Source organism: Marmota marmota, unplaced genomic scaffold (assembly GCF_001458135.2).
Source record: "Marmota marmota marmota unplaced genomic scaffold, marMar, whole genome shotgun sequence".
Taxonomy (NCBI): Eukaryota; Metazoa; Chordata; class Mammalia; order Rodentia; family Sciuridae; genus Marmota; species Marmota marmota.
Genome location: NW_026000168.1, coordinates 17,385,371 through 17,408,721, shown reverse-complemented (window position 1 = coordinate 17,408,721; position 23,351 = coordinate 17,385,371). Strand labels below are relative to the sequence as shown.

At 61.2% G+C, this 23,351-nt stretch overlaps 1 protein-coding gene across 1 annotated transcript in view; it reads left to right on the top strand.

The window, feature by feature from the left end:
* Fgd5 (FYVE, RhoGEF and PH domain containing 5) overlaps positions 1 to 23,351 on the top strand; it is a 60,901-nt gene that overhangs the window by 7,815 nt on the left and 29,735 nt on the right. The window contains exons 3-5 of the mRNA XM_048786966.1: positions 18,008 to 18,140; positions 23,121 to 23,179; positions 23,259 to 23,289. Of these exons, the coding sequence (XP_048642923.1) occupies positions 18,008 to 18,140; positions 23,121 to 23,179; positions 23,259 to 23,289 (223 nt within the window). The remainder of the gene's footprint in view (positions 1 to 18,007; positions 18,141 to 23,120; positions 23,180 to 23,258; positions 23,290 to 23,351) is intronic.

The following is a 23,351-nucleotide window of genomic DNA, read 5'->3' as shown; positions in this document are numbered from 1 at the left end:
CGTCTGGCAGATTGGGAGCCGTCCCTGTGCCCGTGGCCACTGCGGTCACGTGGCGCGTGCCCGGCCGTACGTGGGAGGTGACAGGGACCCTCCTAACAGGGATTGGACCCCAGGCCGCCTGGCCCTCCGTGCGGTGTCCACTGGCGCTGGCCCTGCGCCCCGGGGAGGGGACACTGCGCTCCTGCTGCCCCTCATCCAGTTGCTGCTGGGCATGTCCCTGGCAGGAGGCGGGTGGTACTGCTGTGCCCAGTGTTGACACTGGTCGCTGGCCCAGAGGCTCGAGGAACGTGGGAAGGACACCGTCCCTTCTGTCCCCATGGCTGGTGGCCTGGCTGGATCCGCTGCTGGGTAGTGGAGCGTCACGGAGCCAGCTGGGCGGTGGCCTTGCAGTGACCGCGGAGGTCCAGGAGGGAGCGGGCAGGTTTTCTTCTGGTCCCCGGTGGTGGCAGGGACGTCCCTGGCTGCAGTAGGCACGTGGCCGGAGGGCGCAGAGGGGTGGCCTGTCAGAGGCTGCTCACAGAAGGAGGGGGACATCCCAGACGGGGACGCTCTGGAGGCTCTTGGTGACAAGGGCGAGGACAGAGAGGTGGCCTGGGTGCCCCTGGCTGGCCTCCGGGGGTCACCGAGAAGAGGTCTCTGGACAAGGGTCCGAGGGGGTCCCTGGAGAGAAGGGGGAGGTTGACGTGGGGCAGCGGGGATCCTGGCACAAGTGACGGGGACGAATCCCAGTGTGCACCAGACACACGGCCCTACTTCGGGAAGGACCCCTGCGCCCCGTCCCCTGCCTTCCTGGTATTTTACTGAGGGTCAGGGTCTCCCTGAGTTGTTCAGGGCCTCGCTGTTGCTGAGGCTGGCCTCCAACTCACGATCCTCCTGCCTCGGCCTCCAGAGCCGCGGGGATCACAGGCCTGTGGCCACGGCACCCAGCACTTATTTCTCATTGACGCCCAAGAAAGAAGACCGGGGCTGGTGTCCGTGAAAGATGTCCCCAGAAATCCCAGGAATTCCGTCTTTTCAAGTCCAAGTCAAGGGACCGACCTGCTCACAAACCCGGGGCAGGGGCGGGTAATGGGGTGTCCAGTGCAGACCAAGGCCTGGTCACAGACACTGGCAGCAGCCACCAAGCCCACGCTGTGGCCTCACAAAGGTGACTCACAGCCTGAGTGTCAGTGGCCGGCCAGAGCGCTGGCCAGGCAGCGGTGGCCGGGTGTCTTCCCGTGTGTCCCTGAGCCCGTGCCACCACCCTCCCCGCTATCATCACCCTTTTGACAAATGCGCTCAGCACAGGTTTCAGTAAGTCCCCTGGAAGGACCTGGGCCACCCCACAGACTGTCCCCCTCCAGGTCCTCGCGGCCCAGCGCCCAGGGCTGGGGCACTTGACGGATGGGGATGCTCCGTTTTTAATTTTCTGACTTAAGAGACTGAGCATCTGCCGCCGGGTCCCTTGGCCATCAGTTCAAATTAAATGCAATAAAACTCACAGGGAGGGACCCTAAGGAGAAACCCGCGTCAGGGACGCACTCAGGGCCACGTGACGCGCGGGACGTGAGGACCCCCTCCCCGAACTGCGTTCTGTTTTTTAATTTGGCACAGCCCGAGCGCAGGTGCCACCCTGACCCAGGGCTCCTCACCGTGTGGCCCCCGCGGGGACCTTGGAGACGACCTTGCTCACGGAAGGCGGCCTCCTTACGAGGTCCTTGCTCGAGGGTCGGCGGAGGGTCTCTGTGGCCAGCTGAGCCCTGGACGGGACTTGGTCCCAGCCCCAGTCCCCTCCATTTCCCCGTCTGTCCAATGGGGACAAGTGTGTCACACGTGGATGAAACAGAGGAATCTGTTATCAAAAAATAAATAAATAAAGATTCAGATGTCAGCAGAGTAGGGTGCCTGGGAGGGGCCAGGGTCTGGAGAGTCCCCTGAGGTCCCCTGTGTGAAAGGCTCAGCCCCAGCTTGGTGCTCTGGGCAGGAGGTGGACGCCTGTCATCCCAGTGGCTCAGGAGGCTGAGGCAGGAGGATCGCACGTTGGAGGCCAGCCTCAGCAACTTAAGGAGGCCCTCAGCAACTCAGGGGGGCCCTGTCTCCAGAAAATAAAAAGGGCTGGGGGTGGGGCTCAGGAGTTAGACACCCCTATGTTCAATCCAAAAAGAAAAGATAAGGAGACTAAGGTCCTTAGAGGTTAAGGATCAACGAAGGACACAAGGTCACGGAGCTGGCCACAGCAGAGCCAGACTTTTAAAACCTCGTCCGTCCCCGGTACCCACGCTCTGCATCCTGTCCCCAGGTCCCTGCTCCCTTTAGGTACATCATCTCATGTGATTTGCTAAACGTCCCTGTGGGGGTAGTTACCAGGGTCATTTTTTTAGCAGAAGAGGAAACTGAGGTTCAGAGTGGTGCCATGATCTGTACCGCAATAAGCTTTGGTGCGAGGACCAGAAGAGCCACCCTCCGTAGGTACGGAGGGTACTTGGAAAGTTTCCCCGCCAGAGAGGGTCAGGGCTGGGTCAGAAGGCTGCGTTGCGACCCCAGCTCTGTTTCTCAGGAGCTGGGCGGCCTTGGGCAGATTACTGAACCTCTCTGTGCCCCCAGCCTCCTCGTGGGTTGAAAACCAGGGAAGTGACAGCAGCTGCCTCAGAGAGTCACCAGGAGACTGGAGAGGGTTGACACTTGCAGAGGGCTCCGCGGGAGCCTGGGACTGGACGTGTGATACTCTCTGGGTTCACTTTAGCTCTTCGTGTTTACCCTGTGGTCACAGCGGGTGACCAGGACTTTCACCAGGGACACCTGCGAGAGCCCGGGGTGTCTGAGGCCTGCAGTTGGAAACCCCCCCTCGTCTGCTGCGGCCCCGCGTCCTCTGTAATGAGACCTGTCTGTCTGTCTGTCTGTCGGGTATTTATAAGGCTCTGCTCACCCATAATTTAACCAGAGGTTTACAGACCCCCCACGGGGAGGGGGGAGGGGCAGGGAGACGTCCCCACCCGTCACTCAAAGCAGGTCTTTTGTTCTGTGGAGGGCCAGCCGCCAAGCCACCGTTGAAGGGACAAATACCACTGGATCCTAAGTTCCTGGATGAGGTCGCTTGCTGGTCTTCTTTTTTTTTTCTATTATCTGTCTGGAAATGAATCTCACAGTGTAAGTGGGCAAAGGAAGGGCGTGGCCTGGTGACAGTTCAGCCCCGACCCATGTCACAGGTGAGCAGCGCCAGGCTCCGTGTATCATGTGGCCAAGGACCCAGGCGCACTCGGGACCCCAGGGCAGGGCCAGGAGCCATGCTGGACTTGCGCTGCCCTTTCTCCTGGCCTTAGGTCAGTGAGTCTGTGCAGAGGGACCCGGTGGTCCCCAGACTGGGCAGGAGGAGCCTTTCATGGATCCGAAAGCTGGATTTCAAAAACCCCAGAGAGGGGCTGGGCATGGGGGCGAGCAGCTGTGAGCCTGGAGGCTGAGGCAGGAGGATCACAAGGTGGAGGCCAGCCTCAGCATCTTAGTGAGGCCCTGAGCAGCTCAGCGACACCCTGTCTCTCAATAAAATACAAAAAAGGGCTGGGGACAGGGCTCAGGGGTCAAGCTCCCCCGGGTTCTGTACCCAATACCAAAAAATTCATTCATTCATTCACTTTTTAAAAAATAAAGAATTAAAAAGAAAAATGAGGACATTTTTCATGGCAGCTGGCCCTGGTGCAGGGCGTCTGGGAGCTGCCAAGGTTGCCCTCCGTTGTGAGCGCCAACCAGAGACCGCAAGCGCGTGGTCCAGGGTCACACAGCAGCAGGCAGCACAGTCAGACCCAGAACCCGGGCATCTGCTGGGAAGCCACCATCCCGTGGCTTGTGGAGGTGGCAGGGCCGAGCCCTGGGGCTGAGCTGGGGTGGGCTGTGGCGGATGCTGCAGATGGTTTCCAGGGAGGTCCCTGGTCCAAGCCCAAGTTTCCTGGCTGGCCCCAGGCCAGAGGTCAAGGCTGGGTTCTGAGCTGCGAGTGAGTCAGTGGTGGAGGAGAGAGACCCAGAGTTTAGGCAGCTGCTCGGCCTCTGGGGAGGAGCCTCCCTGCCTCCATCTTCCAGGAACCCCAGGCTGTCACTCCAGGAGGCCATGCCCTCCCCCCAGCCCAGCCACACCCCAGGTGCCCACAGCCCTGTCTGCTCCTGGGGCTTCTTCAGTCTCTGCTGCCTCCAGCCTGGAGGGAGGGAGGCTCAGAGGGAGGGAGGCCCCGGCTTCCCGCTGGGAGGAGGAGAAGCTGGGGCATTTGGTCCTGGACCCCAGCCCTGAGCAGCTGGCTGGCTCCTCCTGCTCCCACCCAGTGCCCCGTGTGCAGAGGGGACCTGGGCCCAGCTGGTGCTCAGTCCAAGTTGGTGGGATGAGCAGGTCTCTTCTGAGGCCCGAGGGCCCCAGGCTATCTCAGGGCACATCTGGCCCCGGTGGGAGGTGGACCCAGGGGCACTTGCCCCCTGAGCCCCTTCCCCAGCCCTTTTTGTATTTTATTTAGAGACAGGGTCTCGCTGACTTGCTCAGAGTCCCCCGACATTGCTGAGGCTGACCTTCAATTTCAGATCCTCCTGCCTCAGCCTCCTGGGCCGCTGAGATGACAGGCATGGGCCATCCTGCCCAGCCCCTTTTCAAAATTTTATTTAGGGACACAGTCTCACCTTGTTACTCAGGGTGTCACTGAGTTGCTGAAGCTGGTGTTAAACTCATGATCCTCCTGCCTCAGCCTCCCAAACAGCTGGGCTCATAGGTGTGTGCCACCACATCTGGCCAACCGGAGGAAATTTGTAGCACAAAGGATGTAGGCGAGACCTGAGGGTAGTGTTGGACTTGAAAAGGGTCCGTCAGCTCCCAGAAAGGAAAAGCCGGGGTCCCCAGCTCCTCCCCTTCCCTTTCCTCAACCCCAGGAAGTGGGAGACTCAGAGGCTTCACCCAGATCCGCGTCCTCGCTGGGCGGAAGCTGGTGGAATTCATCGCACTTCTCTGAGCCACAGGATCGTGACTGTGGACCTCACAGACCTGGGAACTTCCAATGGGACTTTTTTTTTTGTACCAGGGATTGAACTCAGGGGCCCTCGACCCCTGAGCCCCGTCCCCAGCCCTGTTTTGTGTTTCATTTAGAGACAGGGTCTCCCTGAGTTGCTTAGGGCCTTGTTAAGTTGCTGAGGCTGGCCTCCGACTTGCGATCCTCCTGCCTCAGCCTCCCCAGCGCTGGGGTTACAGGCGGGCACCACCGTGCTGAGCTCAAATGGGACTGTTAGGCCAACCGTGCCTGGTGGGCCTGAGACACTGCCAGTAGTACGTGTGTTTCTGACCTGGGCCTCCAGGGCCGTCTGGTGGTCCCAGAGGGCTTGGCTGCCACGAGATCGTGCCCCCGCCCCCCCACCCCCAGTGACCACAGGGCTGAGTGGCAGGTGACCAGAGGCCCAGTGGCCAGTGTCCTGAGCACAGCCCAGGGCCACGGATTCTGGCCACAGAGGAGGAAGCTCATTGGAATAGCCCAGCCAGTGCGTTTGCATTCAAAACTCATTTCAAAAATGTCTTCTAAAAGGTCACCCCAGCGCCCAGGTCTGCAGGCGCCCCCAGGGCCCAGCCCGGCCTCCTGCCCGCGGCCCGGAGCACGCATGCGCACTCCCTCTCCTTCCCTGCAAGGTTTCCTAGACCAAGCCACGTCCCCAGGGAAGGCGCCCCGCTGGCTGCACCTGGCTGTCCCCAGGCTGCCCCAGGGGTGCTCACACTCATTCACCCACATCCCAGAGCGTCCCCGGAAGGTGACCAGTGCCACCGTGCTGGCCTGAGCGCGGGCCCTGGGCTGCGTTCTGCTGACAGCGTGTGGTGCGCATGCGCCGAGTCAGGCGGAGCGTCTCTTCTTCTTATTTTTATGATCATTATTTTGGTGCTGGGGATGGAACCCAGGGGCTCTTAGCCACGGAGCCACCCCCCAGGCCCTCTTATTTATTTATTTATTTAGAGTTAGGGTCTCACCAAGTTGCTTAGGGCCTGGCTTAGTGAATGAGGCTGGCCTCCAACTTGCGATCCTCCTGCCTCAGCCTCCTGAGCCCCTGGGACTTCAGGCAGATGTCCCCGCACCCGGCAGAAAATCTCTTACGTTGGCTGGGGATGGGGCTGAGTGGTAGAGCCACCCGTGGGTTCAACCCCCGGTGCCAAAATGATAAAAATAAACATTAAAAAAAAAAAAAAAGGATACAAAGAGAGACCGTGGGAGTTACCTCCGCCTGTAAGGTGCTGTCCTGCGGCCAGTGACCATTTCCAAGCCATTGCTGGGAATGCCTGGGGCAGCCTGGGCCACCCACAGCTCCAGGGCTGGCTTGTGTCACCTTAGGAGGTGTGACTAGCTGAAGCTCCTCAGCACAGAGGACTGATTTTCTTTTTTCCTTCACGATAAGATCTCAGAAAAGATAAGAGGAAAAGTCCCCCAGCAGAGGCCACAGATGGAACTGACCGTCCCCTCTCCCTTATCTAGAAAGGACACGTGGGGAGCGCTTTTGAGTGGCAGGAATGTGACAGCAGAGGGCGGCTCTGGGGACTGAGGGGACAGGCCCTGAGCTCCGGGGGCTCAGAGGCCCCCCCTACTGCGAGGAGCTTCCCGGCCTGGCCTTCTGCAGGGTCCCCCAGGAGGACGCTGGCAGCTGCTGCGACCAGATGTCTGGCCTGGTCCCTGCCGGGTTCAGCCCAGATGCCAAGTCGTCCTCAGACCCACCCTGGCGTCCTCCCAGGGCCCTCCACCAGCTCCCCAGAGGACTCCAAGGGGGACATCTCCTCGACCTCAGACCACAGGACCACATCCGAGTCCCTCGCCACCTGGGCTCACGGCCAGCTGCCTCGGGGCGGAAGGAAGCTGGCTTCTAGAAGCTTCCAAGCAAGGTCTCCTCCATGAGCTCCAGAGCACGGTCCCAGGCACAGTCACAGGTCACAGAGACCAGCCTCTGGCCGGATCCCCACCCGCACCTCCCAGGCTTGTGGGGACACAGACCCCCTCTCCCCAGGCCAGCCATTCCCGGCTCCTCTCTGCTTCCCTCGGCCCCGCCCCCTCCTGGCACGCGGGCCCCAGGACCTTTGCTCATGCTGGGCTCCGTGCCCAGAGGCCCCTTCCCGCCTCCTGCCGTCCAGGTCCTTCCGGGGGACGGCTGGGCTCCTCGCACACACCACCTCCTCCCTGAGGCCTCCGCCTGAATCTTTCCAGGGATTCACCTGCCCTTTTCCTGTCCCTTCGGCCATTCCTCGTCCCCCTGTTGTGTGGCCCTGACTAGGTCCTCAGGTCACAGTTTCCCCACTAGAAATGGTGAGCCTCCCAGGACACAAGGATCCCCTCCCTCCTGCTGGGCCTCGTCTGCTGGGCGCCGTGTGGGGCGGGCAGACGGTGGCCTTGGGTGTCCCCTCTCGGAGGTGGCCGGCTCCAGGGAGCCACCGTGTGTCTGTGCGTCTGTCATGGTCACCCAGCCCAGGGTGGCGTTTCTCTGCAAAGAAAAGAGCATCCAGATGCCGCCCGCCGCCTGCTGTGTCCCCGGGACGTTTGGCCTGATTTATTCCATCTTCCCTCTGGAGCCTTGGCTCTGCATGAAAGGCGGGGTCCCCGTCCCCAGCTTGGCACAGGACAGGGCGCTCCACAAATAGCCATCTGGAAGGCCCCTCCCAAGAGCCACCGCAGAGGGACCCCGGGGTTGGAGAGCTCCAAGGTCCTCTGCGTGTCTAAGAGGGACCTGGCTCGGGACCCGGAGGCCGAGGGCCTCCTTTTCTTTTAGCCTCCAAATCCGAGGCCGGGCCTGCCAAGTCCTTGGCTGGATGCTGTTGGGGTCAGTGGAGTCAGACCCCCCTGGGCGGCCCTCCCTCCCCAGGGCCTGCAGAGCACCCCGGAGGCTGTCCAGCCTCCCTCGGGGGCCTCCCAGTCACGGATTCCCCTGCACAAAGCACCAGTCCAGGGCCACCAGGCAGGGGGACCCCGAGGACCCTCCCAACTTTTCTTTTATCCTCTCGGCACCTGGGGGTTGGAGGGAAGGGGTCCCCGGCCCCAGCTGACAGGCAAAGGAACCAAGACCCAGGAAACAGGGGGCTGGCCCAGGATCGCGGGGCCGGGTGGGGAGGGGCCGGGACTTGAACCTGGATGTCCTCACCGTGGTGCTGCGGCCTTCCTCCAACCTTGACAGGGCTTTTGGAAAATCAGTTGTTGAAAAAGTCTCATTTGCAGCTGGATGGGATGGCTATGCCCGTCATCCCTGTGACTCCGGAGGCTGAGGCAGGAGGATCGCCAGGTGGAGGCCAGCCTCAGCCACTTAGCGAGGCCCTGAGCAGCTCAGGGAGACCCTGTCTCTAAATAAAATGCAAAATAGGGCTGGGGACAGGGCTCAGGGGTTAAGTGCCCCTGGGTTCAATCCCTGGTACCAAAAAAAAAATAAAAAGGCAGGTTTCCGGTCGTATCCCCCAAAACCGTGGTTCTCAGGGTCTGGGGTGTTACTTAGGGATCTGCGTTTGCAGCCCGAGAGAGAAACTCTCCCCCGTAGCCTGTGGCTTCTCCTTGCCTGGTGTCTGGATGTCACCTCCTCCTGAGTCTGGCCCAGCTGGAGGCACCGGGGAAGCAGGCATGGGGCCTGGTGACAATCCTGTGTATGTATCCAAGAAGGGACAGGGTGGGGGTGGGGGAGTCAGGCGGGACAGGTGGCTGCAGGTGGCAGTGCCTGAGCGTCTTACTTCTGAGTCAGGATAGATTCAGGACCTTGGTGCTGAGGCTTACTGTGTGATCTTGGGTTAGTCGCCGCACGTCTCTGGGCTTCAGGTGTCGCATCTGTAAGACGGAGTCAGGGATCCCGTAAGCTTGCTGGGACAGCGGAGTCAGACAGTGTCACATCGGAACAGCAGGCTCGGGTTGAGCTGGACGCTCAGCAGTGGGCGCCGTCCCCCGCTGGGTGTTTCATTTCTCGGGGAGCCGGAGCTCGGGGGCGCCCTACGCAGCAGGATAAGTAGACTCAGGTGCTGGCCCTTTCCTCCCCTGAGACCCTCGAGAAGCCCCTTCACCCCAGGGCTCCAGGGGAGGGGGAGGCCGGGGTGAAGGCTGCAGCCCTGCCTTTATGTTGAGGTCCTCTATTGCTGAGTGGAGCGCCCAGTTCCTCCCTGACTGGGGACAGGTGGCCAAGAGGTTCCAACAGGGCCACCCACTCCCACAGAGCACCCGGGTTTATCTGTGTCTTTCTCTCAGAGACTCTTTTGTTTCTATTTATTTATTTTTGGGGGGGACCAGGGATTGAACTCAGGGTCCCTCGACCCCTGAGCCCCGTCCCCAGCCCTATTTTGTGTCTGATTTGGGGACAGGGTCTCACTGACTCGCTCAGGGCCTCGTTGTGGCTGAGGCTGGCTCGGAACTCGCGATCCTCCTGCCTCAGCCTCCCACATTCCCAAGTCGTCACTGACCAGCAAAAGCAGGGTCCGCTCAGCGCTGGGGGACACTTGCGGACACCCAGCCTCCCCGGGGGCTCCCGCAGGGCCACCCCACGCGCCCTGCCCTGGCTTCGGAGCCGGGAGCTACTGTCCAGGGTGCCCTGGCTCCTACAGAGGCGTCGCTGTGCCCAGGGAGGTTCGTGTGTGAGGCCAGAGACCCCGGGTCCTGTGAGACCTTGGGCCGGTGTCTCACCCTCTCTGGTCCTCCAGGCCTGGTCTTGGGAACCAGCGTCTGTCTCTCCCAGGTAAAAGGAGCCAAGCCCAGGAGCCCCCAGACTCGAGGCGGGGACTGGGGACACTTTCCATGTGTCACACCACACCAACAAGGACCTTCCGGGTCTGTCATCCTGGTCTGGATGCTTTCTCTGGGAATGTCACCAGAGGACATCCGAGGAGTGCCCAGAAGGGGGGACCTCGACTCAGGAGGAGTGGGCTGTAGATTCAATGTCACAGAAATGAATTTGAGGGACTGTCCCCGGCAGAGAGGTTTATTCAGGAAACCAAGAAATGCCACCTGCAGGGGGCGGGGAGCAGGGCTGGGGACTGGGGGAGGGGGACATCAGCCTGATGACGTCAGACAGTTCCTGGTGTCCCCAGAGCCTTAGGGGACGCGCTCAGCATTTCTCTGATCATTAGATAACGGTGGCGTCATCCTGGATCCTAGGTCCCTCAACCTCAGCGTCTGGGCCTCCTCTGGTCATTGACGGGCTCCTTGGGGCGCAGGACGGGGTTTTCCTTCCTGTTCTCTGTGACGCTCTTGAGGTCAAGTCCAAGTACAGTGAAGGCCCACATTGAAACAGGCCCTTGGATCCCATTGACCTAAGAAGCAGGTGTCCCACTTCCTGTTAAATGTGACATCAGGCCGACTGTGGGCCCTGGTGACTTATCACCTGAGAATTCAGCCCCTGAGGACACACAGAGCCCCGCCCCAGGTCACCTAGTCCAAAATTAGCACAAGGTCACTTTGATAAGAGACTGATTATTATTATTATTTTTTAATGCAAGGGGTCGAACCCAGGGGCGCTCGACCGCTGAGCCCCGTCCCCAGCCCTTTTTATATTTTATTTAGAGACAGGGTCTCACTGAGCTGCTGAGGGCCTCCATAAGTTGCTGAGACTGGCCTCTACTTTGCGATCCTCCTGCCTCAGCCTCCCAAGTCCCTGGGAGGTCACAGGCGGGAGGTCACAGGCAGGCACCCATCCTGCCTGCTCCTAGTGAGTGAGTTTACAGGAACCGAGATTGACCGAGTTCCCAGAGATCGGAGACCTGGAGAAGACCTCGCGTGGGGAGAAAGAGCCTCGCAGAGGCCGTCCAGTTCCTCGGTCCTCTTCTTAGGGCCACTGGTGCCTGACTTAACCTCCTCAGGCATCATCCACGGGGACTTCCCTGCCCATTGTCCCCTCCGCTCTCCCCGGAGGGAGGCAGAGGGGGGCTTTGGGACTCCATTTTGTAAGGAGGAAACCGAGAACCAGGAGGGAGGTATTTTTGTCCAAGGTCACAGGATGAATTCCTGGCACAGCCGAGCCTCCTGAGCCCAGGGCGGCCCTCGCCCTCGGATCTATTTTGAGGTTGGAATTCCAGTCCCCGAGCGTCCCCAGGGGCTGTGGCTCAGACCTGCAGCTCCTGATTTGAAAGCGGCAAACCCTGCGGCCAGAGGTTTCCTCAATCTGGGGTAAAGGCCGCGGTGTCCCATTTTAGGGGTCAGGAAAATGGAGGCACAGAAAACTTTGCAAGATGGCCCGGTGGCAGGAGGTGGAGGACCAGGTGGGCTGGTTCCGGAGTCCCTGCCTCCTGACCGCTGTTCCTGCTTCCCCAGCCTCCCCGGCCTCCCCGGCCTCCCCGGCCTCCCCAGCCTCCCCGGGTCACACTGGGTGCACCTCAGCCTCTGGAGTCCTCCTGCCGACATGCTGTGCCGCCCCAGAGCCCTGCCCTGTCCCCCGTGGGCCTCGCTTGGCCCGTCTGTGGCCTGGGGCGTGGTCGGCTCTGGCAGGTGGTGGCATTGCTGGGCCGAGGTGAGGAGTGGAACTGGAGTCCCTGCCACCATCGTGTGCAGGGCCCTATCAGCCGGGTGTGTCCCCAGCTCTGCCAGGGAGGAAGTGTCGGTGTTGACAGGAAATGCAGGACAAGGCCTGGGAGGGCAGTGGACTGAGCCCCGAAGAGGAGTCTGGGCTCTGGCTGGACCCCGGGCGGGTGCCCCTCTCCCCACCCCAAGTGTGAGGCTTTTTTTGGTGGTAGAAAAGCTGACCCCCCACAGCCCTGTCCACTCCCACAATTCTTCCCTCCAAGACAGCCTCAGAGAACCCGGGACAGCTGGCCCCTCGTCCCTAGGGGCCCTCGGGAGCTGTGGGACCTACTCTGCCCTCTGGTCCTTCCAGCTCTGCTTTATTTTGAGACAGGGTCCCACTGCATTGTCGAGGCTGGCCTCCAACTTGTGATCCTCCTGCCTCAGCCTCCAGAGTCCCCGGATGGCAGGTGTGCGCCACCGCATCTGGCTCCGTGCCTGGTCTTTTGAGGACCCCGCACACTGATTCCTGTAGTGGCTGAGTTCAGCTCATATTTTAAAGGCAGAATGAGAGTTGGAAACAGAACGCGCATTCATCCAGCCTGGGTCAGGTGTCAGGCGCAGTCTTAGCCACTTTTCTGAAGCTAGTTTCGCCCTTGAAGAGAAACAGGTGCCGAGTGCAGAGGTGCACACCTGTCATCCCAGTGGCTGGGGAGGCTGAGGCAGGAGGATCACAAGTGAAGGCCAGCCTCGACCACTTAGCGAGGCCCTAAGCAACGTCGTGAGACTCAGTCTCCTGATAAAAAGTAAAAAGGGCTGGGGAGGGGGCTCCGTGGTCAGGCGCCCCTGGGTTCGAGAACCACATTTCCTCTTTTTGCATCTGAGCTCCTGATTTACCGCCCCTGCGCCTCCTTCTCCACCGGGCCCCGTGCCTTCTGCAGGGGGTGAGGGGAAGGGGCTGCGCTGCATGTCCTCGGGGCGGAGAGGCCGGTCAGTGACCACCAGACTAGAGGAGAAAGGGGCCTGGAGACCCTGGAACTTACAGGCCCGGGTCCCGTGCAGATGAGCAGAGGCCCTGGTGGAGGCTGAGGGGAAGCCGGTGGATGTGCCGGGGGAGGACAGAGGCACCAGGCCAGGATGACCACTGGGTAGTGCCCAGGTGTGCCCGTCCTGGGGGGGCAGGACCGCGCGCCCCAAGCTCCTGGTTGTGGCCCAGATCGGGAGTGTGCTGGGGGCTCAGCGGCTGCAGCTCGGTTCAGACGTGGGGCTCTGAGCAAGTGACCGCTCAGGAGGGCTGTGTCCTGCCACCCCCAGCGTCCACCCCCAGGTGCCTCTCCCAGAGGCTTCGTGGGAGAGGCAGAAGTTGGGTCAGACCCAGGCTGGGCAAGCAGAAGGGAGGGGGGCAGGATTCCGGAACAGATTTGGGGAGGTTCAGTGACTGGAAGGCGCAGACCTGGGCACAGACCCGCGGGGTGTTGCGTTGGGTGCACATGTTGGACAGACTCCCAAGATGTGGCGGGAGTCACTGGACCAGAATTCCTCCCCTCTGGACAGACAACCCCCAAATATCATGTTGAGAACCAAAAATGCACACACCTGCTCTGCTGGCCCAAGCTGGCTGTTAGTCAGCTCTGCGTCACTGTAACAAACTACCTGTGGACATCAATTTATAAAGATAAAAGGTTTATTTTGGGGCTTTCAGTTTTGAACCTTCCAGTTCATGCTGGGATGGGCCCATTGCTTCTGGGCTTCCAGGGAAGCACACAGTGGAGCCTAATAACTCACCTCTGGCCAAGAAGCAGAGAGAGGGACAATTCCCACGATTCCCTTGGAGGGCACACCCCCAATGACCTAACTTCCTCTCACTAGGCTCCACCTCTTAAAGGTCCCCTCACCTTCCAATAGCACCACCTGAGGGATCAAGCTTTCAACCTGAGCCTTGGGGGACAAGTATCCAAGGTGTCAAAGGCCATTACTTTTCCCAAAACTGGAGCCAGGATACTTAGGAGTGCGGGGCTGTGGCTTGTGAATTTTTCTTGTGCCTTCCCTTCTGTTTATGTTAGTCTGTCATTGTGTGAGGCTTTCACAAATTTCTTGAAAGTTTTACATCTTGGGACCGTCATTCGATGATCTGAAAATAAGCCTTTCGTAGTCATCATCACATTTTTTCTTTTCTTTTTCGGGGGGAAATGGCAGTATTTGCTTGGAGTGGGAGACTGAACTGGATTCAGGGATAGCAACATTCCAATAAAACCACTTCAAACCCACTTGGATGGCCAAGATGAAAAAGAGACCGCCCATAACCCGTGTTGGCAAGGAAATCGCAGAGAAATCCAGAGTCCCCTCACTTGTGGCCGCTCGGGAAGACAGTCTAGCGGGGCCTCCACAGTAACCCTGTGACTTAGCAGTTCCTCTCTTCCGGGGTCCATATCCAGAACACACCCATCATCGACCCCAAAAAAACTTGCATGCAGATGTTCTCAGCCGCCTTGTTCACAATAGCAAAAACTAGACACGATCCAGATGTCTGTCAGCAATCCAGCAAAGAAGCAAAACCCGGTCTTGGCCATCGGGTGGAATATTACTAAGCCATAAAAAGGAGGGAAGGGCTGGTCCGGGCTACCTCATGCCAGATCCCAAGGGCATTAGGTTGTATAATTTTATACAGAATAGACAAGGCGACAGAGACTGAAAGCAGAACAGACTAGCGGTTGCCAGAGGCTGGGGGACCTCTGGGGAATGGGAGTGACGCTAAGGGCGGGGTGCGGGTTTCCTTTCTTGGGCTGACGCCAAACCCTCCTGGCGTGTGCTAAACTGCCTCGGGTGGTGCGCTTCCAAAGGCTCTGCGACATGCAATGCTATTAAAAGATGCAGCAGAAGGGAAACTGTCCCCCTAATCCATCTGCGGGGACATGGGGACACCCCGGGTCGCGGAGCCGGGATGGACTTCCGTTTGCACTTAGTGGGGAGTGGAAGTGAGTTTTCTGAAAAGCCTCGCCTGGGAGCCTGTTTCTGGGAAGCGGCGGCGCTGGCCTGGCCCTTGGCTGACCTGGGCCTGGGCGGGAGGTCGCTGCAGGAGGAGGAGCGCAGGTCCCAGCGGGGAAGCCCCGCCCCCGACAGGGCAGCCCCGCCCCCGACAGGGCAGCCACGCCCCCGACAGGGCAGCCACGCCCCCCGACAGGGCAGCCACGCCCCCCGACAGGGCAGCCACGCCCCCCGACAGGGCAGCCCCGCCCCCCGACAGGGCAGCCACGCCCCCGACAGCCTCCTGCGCCTGCGCACCAGCCTCCGCCTCCACCTGGCAGATGCAGAGGCCCAAAGAGCCACCGCACAGCCCCGACGTGCTGTGCTGTGCTGTGACAGGAGGATAGCAGGGACTCCCCAGCCCTCCACGAGGGTCCCCTGTGCCTTGTCCCCTGAGGTCCCACTTGCACTGCAGCTGATGTCTGGGTGGACGCGGGAGGGGACGTTCTGAGCGCCAAGGAGTCTCCCAGCAAAAGGGGCCACCTCGGGGAGGCTGTGGTGCTGGGGGCCCTGGGGAGGCAGCGGGCACTGCGGGGACAGAAGGGACCCGGGAGGCTGGGGGCTCTCTGGTGCGCAACCCCTGCCCCTGTCCTCCTCTCCCAGGCCCCTCTGGGGTCTCCCCGGCTCCGTTTCCCACTCAGCTCCCAGAGCTCAGCCTCCCCCCTTGGCCTCCCCTGGGGAAGTCCCCACCGAGCGAGGAGGAGCCTGGTGACATCTGCAGTGTGGCCTGGCTCCCCGGCAAGGACAGAGCTGGGTCTTGATCTCCGAGGGGGCGGCCGTGTCTGGCTGCGCTGAGGCTCTGGCTGCGAGGACTCTGAGACTGGACGGAATCTCAGGGTCAGCGCTGGCCGCCGTGGGCCGTGCACAGCCTTGGCCTCCCCACGTGGAGGCCCAGGGCTGTTTTTAATGACTCCAGGCTGCTGGAAAGGCCTGGGCGCTCTGGGCGGGTCACTTAAGGCCATGAGCTTCGGCTGCTGTGATTTGTGTTCCCTCCATGCCCAAGCAGACTCCCAGGCAGAGCAGGCCCGTGGAAACCGGCCTGGGGGGTTAGGGGTTGGGCCTCCTGCAGGCTCCTTCAGGCTGGCCAGGAAGACTCTCCTCCTCCATGCCAGGCAGGGACCACTTTGACCATCCTGTTTTGATTCAGTTCAGCCAGGAACCTCTCCCACTCTCCCCAACTTACAGATTGAAAAACAGAGAGGTTGAGTGACTTTCTCAAGGTCACACAGCAACTCTATCTGATGCCACTTCCTACTCACCTAACTTCAGTACTGACTGCCTGGCCCCTTGCCTCTGTTTCCATGTGAATGTCCCTGGTGAACTCCTCAAGGGCGGGATTGTATTATTCCTGTTCGGACCACAGACCCAGAATTCCCAACGAGTCCCCACTCGAGGTGCAGTAGGTTCAACGGGCCTGTGAGTCAGGAGGTCACATGGGGACCGGGCTTTTCTCTTCCCTGGTTCTGAACACTGGGGCGTGACAGAGGGAAGACGAGGTGCCCGTTAACGCTAGGGGGCGTCTGTGTTTCTGTCACCCCAACCAACTGGCCCAACATAAGCCAGGCCCGGGGACCAGGCAGCTGGCGTCTGCGGAGCCCCTTCCCTGTGTGGCTCTCCGAGGGCCTGTGTCCTGCTGCTGCACCATCTGGGGTCCCCGAGCCCCAGCCTCGTCCATCCAGGCCCACTGCTCTGAGCCCCCTGTGCCCCGCCTGAGCTTTGCACCGTCTTCTCTGAGGCCAGAGAGAGGAGTGCGGTCAGCGTCGAGTCCTCCTGGTGTGAGCGCAAGCCAGGGAGGGGAGGCTGGAGGGGAGGCTGGAGCGGAGGCTGGAGGGGAGGGTGGATGGTGGATAGAAGATGGATGGGAGGGTGGATGGGTGGACGGTAGATGGATGGATGGGACGGTGATGGACGGGTGCATGAGTCCATCCAGGTGAGGGACGGGGGATGGCCACCTTCGAGGGTGCTCCCGTATGTGACCCTGCTGTGCTCGTCTCCGCCGGGTGCGTGGGTGCAGGAGCCCAGGGGCGCTACCCACCGCTCCTCGGGGCCTTCAGTACCTGGGGCAGACTCTCAGCAGAGAGGTTCTTAGTAGGATTTTGTTTTAATGAAAGAAAACCAAGCAGTCCCCACAGAGCCCACAACACAGAGCCGGGCAGGATCCGTGGACCGTGCGGAGCGCAGGGCCCGTCTCGGGTCTCTGTCACCGACTGGGCGCTGGCCGTCCTGGGCGTGCTCTGGGCTGGCTCCCGAGGAAGGCAGCAGTCACTCAGTAGGACAGCGGTTCTGCTGGGGTTGGCAGGAGCACTCAGAAGTCTTCAAGAAGACGGTCATTTTTTTATGTGGTGCTGGGGACAGGACCCAGGCCTCGCGGAGGCTGGGCGAGCCTCTACTGCTGAGCTATGCCCCACCCAGGAGAAGGCTTCTCAGGGGTGTCACCTTCCCTGGTATTTGAAGATCTGTCGGGTGGCAGTGACCACAGGCTGCAGGAGCAGCTGCGTTGACACTTGTGGTGTGAGTCTCGACATGTTTGATTCGTTTATTTAACTGATGGCTTCTGTCCAAGATGGGGTCCGTTGCTTCGTTTCCACTGACTGTGCAAAGGCACTGGGGCGCGTCTGTGCTGTGAAAGCCTTTTATTCCCCCCATAGTACTGACGGTTGAACCCGGGGTGCTCTACCACCGAGCCACGTCCCCGCCCTTTCAGTTTTTGCTTTTGAGGGCCTCACAGACTTGCTTAGGGTCTCGCTAAGTTGCTGAGGCTGCCCTTGAAGTTGTGATCCTCCTGCCTCAGCCTCCCGAGTTGCTGGGATGACAGGCGTGAGCCACTGCCACAGCTGGGAGAGCACCTTTTAGTGGCAGCGTCTCGTCCTGTGTCCTGTTCACGTCCCCAAGTGCCCCGGTGAAGTCATGAACCAGAAATACCATCCGCACACCTGACCCCTTGCCCCCGACTTCTGTCTCCATGATCTTTCTGGAAAACAGAAGCCAGAGGTTTAATCATCAGCCAGACATCAGCGCGGGCCACACTTCCCACCACAGCTGAGGTCACATGAAACACAGACGCTCAGTGGAGTAGAAGGGACCAGGCTTACCATCACCTGCGAGGTCTGCGTGTCCAGTGGGGAGCAGGGCCACTCACCGGGGCTCCATGGGCGTTATTCCTTAGCATGAAGAAGAGCAGGTCGTCAATGTGCAAAACGAGTCAATCTGAAGGAAACAGAAAAATCTCTGTCATGGTAGCGGCTTGGGAGGCTGAGGCAGGAGGATCTCAAGGTGGAGGCCAGCCTCAGCAGCTTACCAAGAACCTGTCTCAAAACCGGTTTGGGGAGTTGAGCGCCCCCTAGCGGCCGTGATGGGAAGTGCCGGCTGGGAGCGGTGGCTGGGACCCTTTCCTCTCTTCCTCCCGGGGCCACAGCAGGGGCCAGTGTCCCCTTCCTGGGGCCTGGGGCAACCCCTCGTGGAAGGAGGGCAGGTCTGCAGTTGTTCACGGCTCACGGCGTCCACTGGGTCCCCGGCTGGTTCTCCTGTGCCCTGCTAACCCTCTCCCCTGCTCCTTCCAGCACCTACACAGAGCCCTACAAGGTCTGTCCCATCTCGGTGGTGGCCCCCAAAGAGGACCTGACGTCGGATGAAGAGCAGGGAAGCTCGGAGGAGGAGGACAGCGCTCCCAGAGACCCCAGCCTCACCCACAAGGTAGGGAGCACCCCCGGCGAGGGGCGTCGAAGGACGTGAATGACTCGACCAGCTGCAAACCGACTCAGAACGAAAACTGGTTCCCCTGATCCGGAGGTGGCGGGTGGGACAGACGCTGCGTTGGTCTGGAAGGGGACAGCAGGTGGCCCAGGGAGACCCCGAGTTCCTCGCCAGGCAGGTCATCGGGGCTGATGGTGGTAACAGTGCTCTCCGTGGGGCCCGTGAGCCGGGCGCAGTGCGCACCTGGGATCGCAGCACCTCAGGAGGCTGAGGCAGGAGGATCGCAAATTGGAGGCCAGCCTCAGCAATTTAGCAAGGTCTTGGTATAAAGCTGGAGAGGGCTGGGGTGGCTCAGTGGGAGGGGGCGTCCTCAGCACTGTGACGTCCTGGGTTCCCTCCCCAGCACCACACCAGAGGGACAGCAGAGGGTCTGTCCCTCTTGGGGCCATTGCGAAAACCCGACGTGGGCATTGACGGTCACCCGGGTGGACCTCCCCGGCTCCGGGTCTCCACTGCTCCAACACCCGCAGGGGCCAGGGGCCAGGGGCAGAGAGCGGAGAGGTCAGGCCCAGCGTGGCCACGTGCTAGCTGAGGGTCACGGGCTCCGTCCCGTCCCCTCTGTGCTGGTTCCGCTGTCTGAGATCCGAGTGGACCACGGTGACGGTGAGGGGGACTTGGGGGCTCGGGAAGGCCGGAGCCCTTGGGGGAGGGCAGAGCTGGCCACCCGCTGGACGGCAGTGACGAGCCTGGGGACACAGACCAGAGGCAGCTCCTGCCCAGACAGGGGACCCTTAAGTGTCTGGCAGGGGCCACGACCAGGAAGAGCCCGGAGCGTGCTGTCAGCTGTCCCCGGAAGGTCACTCTGCCCAGATTCTCATCCACGAGGGAATCGAGTATCCTGTCCTCCCACAAGCCCACCTGTCTGTCTGTCTGTCTGTCTCTCTTTTGATTGAACCGAGGGGCGCTTGACCCCTGAGCCCCGTCCCCAGCCTTTTTCTATATGTTATTTAGAGACAGGGTCTCCCTGAGCTGCTTAGGGCCTGGCTAAGTGGCTGAGGCTGGCCTCCAACTTGGGATCCTCCTGCCTCAGCCTCCCGAGCTGCTGGGATGACAGGCGTGGGCCACCGCACCCGGCTCTCTGCGCCCTTTTAAGCTTGAGAGATGCCAAGAAAAGTTCTGTTCCTGTTTTTTTTCTTTCTTTCTTTCTTAAAAACCCACCCCAGGGCCTTTGCACTTGACGTTTCCTCCACCCAAAGCACGATGCGGGCCTTGGTGTAGGTGGTTAAGTGCCACCTCCCGGGCAGGGCTTCCTGCGGGGACCTCTTTCTCCTGGCGAGGCCCAGTCGTCCCACCTTGTGATTTCGGGTCCTGTTTCTCTGAACTCTCCCATCCCTCCCCCCTTCCCTGTCACGACCCCCCGGGGAGGGCAGGCGCCCGGGGTGCTTGGTGGTCCGCGGAAAATGAGCCTTCAAAGACTCCTTCAGACACTGAGTGAGGGGACCATTAGGTGCCCTTCCTGCTCCTAAGTGAGGGGGTCACACGCGTGACAGTTTGACAACGTGGGGACGCGTCTGGCCCGGCGTCCGGCCTCTGCACAGTGAGACACGTCTGACCCGCATCCTTCCACGTCCCTGGTCCGCTCCCTCCTGGCTCCCAGGGACCCTGGTGAGGATGCTCAGTTCGGCACGGGGACACCGGGGACAGGTCCAGGCAGTGCGTGCCAGGATCAGGGGACTGTCACCCAGAGGGAAGACCCGGGGCTCCCGTGTGGCCCATGGCTGCCGCAGACCCCGGGGGCTGGGGACCGTCCCTCCCCAGGGCTACAGGTGTAGACGGCGGGACCCCTGTCCCCCCAGGGGACTTGTCCTGTGTCCCAGTCTCTTCTGTGCCCGGTCTTGGCCCTGCCTGGCCCTGGAGGTTTGGGATCTGGGTCATGAGGTCACCCTCCTCCCTTTCTCTGCTGGTTTCCTGAGCCCCGTGGGCAGGTCAGCGGTGACCAGGGAACCTGGTAGCTCACCCCCAGGTCCACCCCAGGTCCCCCAGGTCCCCAAAGGACCCTCCAGGTCCACCCCAGGCCCCCCCAGGCTCACCCTCAGGCCCACGCAGTCGGGGTCAGCAGGCACCTCCCCAGGTCCCCGTGACCCACACACAGGAGCCCCTGGCTGCACACCAACGTCCAGGCTGTGGTGCCCACTCAGCTCTGGGGGATGCCGGGAAGGACACTAAGGGAGTCCCCAACCTCAGGCCACCGCCGTCTTTAAACGTCACCCTGCGTGTTCTGTGTCCCCTTCCGAATGCCCCCTCTACCAACAGAGGACTGAGGCCCGACACGGAGGGCCAGCCCTGGGGACCACGAGGGCCCAGCCCTGGGGACCACGAGGGCCCAGCTGGGCAGTGGACCCAGAGCTGCAGGGGCTGCGTGTGAGGAGGCAGGGGGAGCTCATGGGAAGGACAAGGGGGTCGGCAGCAGATGGACAGATGGACAGAGGACGCCGTTGGCCTCTGACGGGCTTTTGGAAGGCTCAGCTGGATCCTTCTAGGACCAACATGGGGCAGGAGGACAGGGACTGGGAGCCAGAGGAGCCTCCCCCTGCCACTGAACACCCAGAGCCCACTGACCACCATCTCAGTCACTCTGGGCCTCCCAAAGGCGAGGGGACGACAGAGACACTGAGAGGTCATTTTGTTTGTGACTGTGGTGACACTGTCTGACCTCTTTATGGCCATCCCAGGCTGAATGGCTAAGGAACACGTGACAGACGCACACACCACGGAGTATCGTTCTGCCCTTAAAAAGGAGATCCTGAGCCGGGCGCAGTGGCCCACACCTGTCATCCCAGCAGCTCAGGAGGCTGAGGCAGGAGGATCGCCAGGAGGAGGCCAGCCTCAGCCACTGAGCCAGGCCCTGAGCCACTCAGCGAGACCCTGTCTCTAAATAAAATATCAAAAGGGCTGGGGACGGGGCTCAGTGGGGGTAAGCACCCCTGGGTTCCATCCCTGATATCAAAAAAAAAAGAGAGAAATCTGAGGAAAACTTTAAAAGTTTCTTTTAATTCATTTAAAAATAATGAAGACCCATTACAGACTGACATCAATGGGTACGTTTAATGGGGGAAAAAAGCTATATTCTAAGATAAATGGGCAAAAGCTGAGGACTCTGGGGCACACAGATGCGTGGCTGGGAAAGAGAGGCAAGGAATGTTCTAGAAGGAGGCCAAGCTGCCCATTGTCAGCTAGGAAAACAGAGGCCCAGAGGCCAAGGACCCGCAGCCCGACTCTTCCTGGGACCCACCAGGGGAAGGACTGTCCCTCCCTCCCTGTCCTGGTCCCCCGTAGCCAGGAGTTGGGCGGCCGGTGGGTTTGGGGCCTGGGGAGGCAGCGCTGGCCGGGGCTGCCCGGGGACACCCTGAGCCGGGGTCTGGGCAGCAGGACCCACGGCTCAGGCCCGGCCCCACCCCCACGCTCCTGTGGGGACCCTGTTCCCAGAAGCCCGTCCCCGGACGCCGTCCCCTCCCCTCCGAGGTCATTTCCTGGTTAAACAAACACCTCTCCGAAGGGCCAGATGGGCGACGCCCGAGGCCCAGGGCAGCCCAGCGGGCCGGGCAGGTCCCTGGGCCGCTGTCTGGCGGGGACACATCCATCATCGGCCGAGCCTCCGCAGCAGGACTGCCCCCTGACCCCCCAGGGCCTGCCCGTCTGGCCAGGAGGGGCCGGGGAGGGACGTGCACAGTGGCCCGAGCCCTGATCCTTCCAGAAGCCTAACAATGCCAACCGCGATAAGGCCACCGCGATAAGGCCACCGCGATAAGGCTGGAGGTGCTCACCCATTTTCCAGATCGGGCCGTCGAGGCCCCTGAGGGCCTGGCTCTGGGGATCCAAGGTCCCTCCCGACCTCAGCACTACTGGGCCCTGCCCCTGGAGTGGCTGACCTCTGCCACCCGCCGCTGCCCAGGTACAGAGGGCCAAGTGCTTCCCACAGTCAGACCCCGGCCACTGGCGGGAGCTGGGGTGCCCCTTGTTGCCTACAGAGGGACCCCAGCTCGCAGTCACCCACCGAGGGTTCTCAGCTTTGCAAAGGGGCTGCTGTGAGCATGAAGTGCAGCCTTACTGACCTTGAGACGACCTCGCTGTGCTGCCCAGGGCGCTCGCCGTCCACTCCTGGGCTCAAGGACTCTCCCACCTCAGCCTCAGGAGCCCCTGGGCCACAGGTCACCCCTCCACAGCTGGCTTACACGCCTTTTTGGACTTCTAGTACTTTTTTTTTTTTGGTACCAGGGATTGACCCAGGGGTGCTCAACCCCAGAGCCCCGTCCCCAGCCCTATTTTGTGTTATTATTTAGAGACAGGGTCCCGCCGAGTTGCTTAGACCTTCGCTGTTGCTGAGGCTGGCCTCCACCTGGCGATCCTCCTGTCTCAGCCTCCCAAGCCTCTGGGATGACAGGCACTGCACCACCGCGCCCAGCCCGGCCTCATTTTCTAGGGGAAGAAACGTAGGAGTTCTGGATCATTCTCTTCCCCTCATTCTCTAAGGAAGCTCCGTCGCAGGCTTGTGTTACTTGACCACCACGCTCCACGGTGTGACCCGTCTCTTGTCACTAGCGGGGACTATTCTCTTGATGCCCTTAAGTTCGGTGGCATCACAGAGAGGTGGGGAGGGGAACTGAGGCCCAACTCTGGAAAGAGGCTTGTGCAGAACCGAACCAGGGGGCAGAGGTCGAGCCAGAAGCCGGGCGTCCCTGTCGAGTGCCCTCTGTGCCACCGCGGGCCACCTGTCCCCAGCCACCGGCACCTTCTGGAACCCCCTGTCTGTCCTGTCAGTATCCGCACCTGTGAACCCGGCCTCCAGCCACCTGGGTCTGGCAGGAGGGGGCCCCAGAGCCTGCTCATGGCACGAGGCCCGGTCACCTGCCAGCCCCTGTCCCCTTCCCTTCTGCCAGCCCCGCCGCCGCCTGTCCCCCTGACCCTCGGTCTCCTCCGCAGGGGGAAGGACAGTCGCGAGCCCTCGTCGTCGCCCAGGAACTGCTGGCTTCGGAGAAAGCGTGAGTGCGCAGCCGCCCTGCTGGACTGTCCCCCACCCCCGGGACACCCGATAACCGGCCCCGCCCTCTGTCCCCGCAGGTACGTGCAGGCGCTGCAGCACCTACGACGGGTGAGTTGGTCATCTCGATGGTCGCGAACCGATCGCCCGTGGACAGGGCCGGGGTACGACAG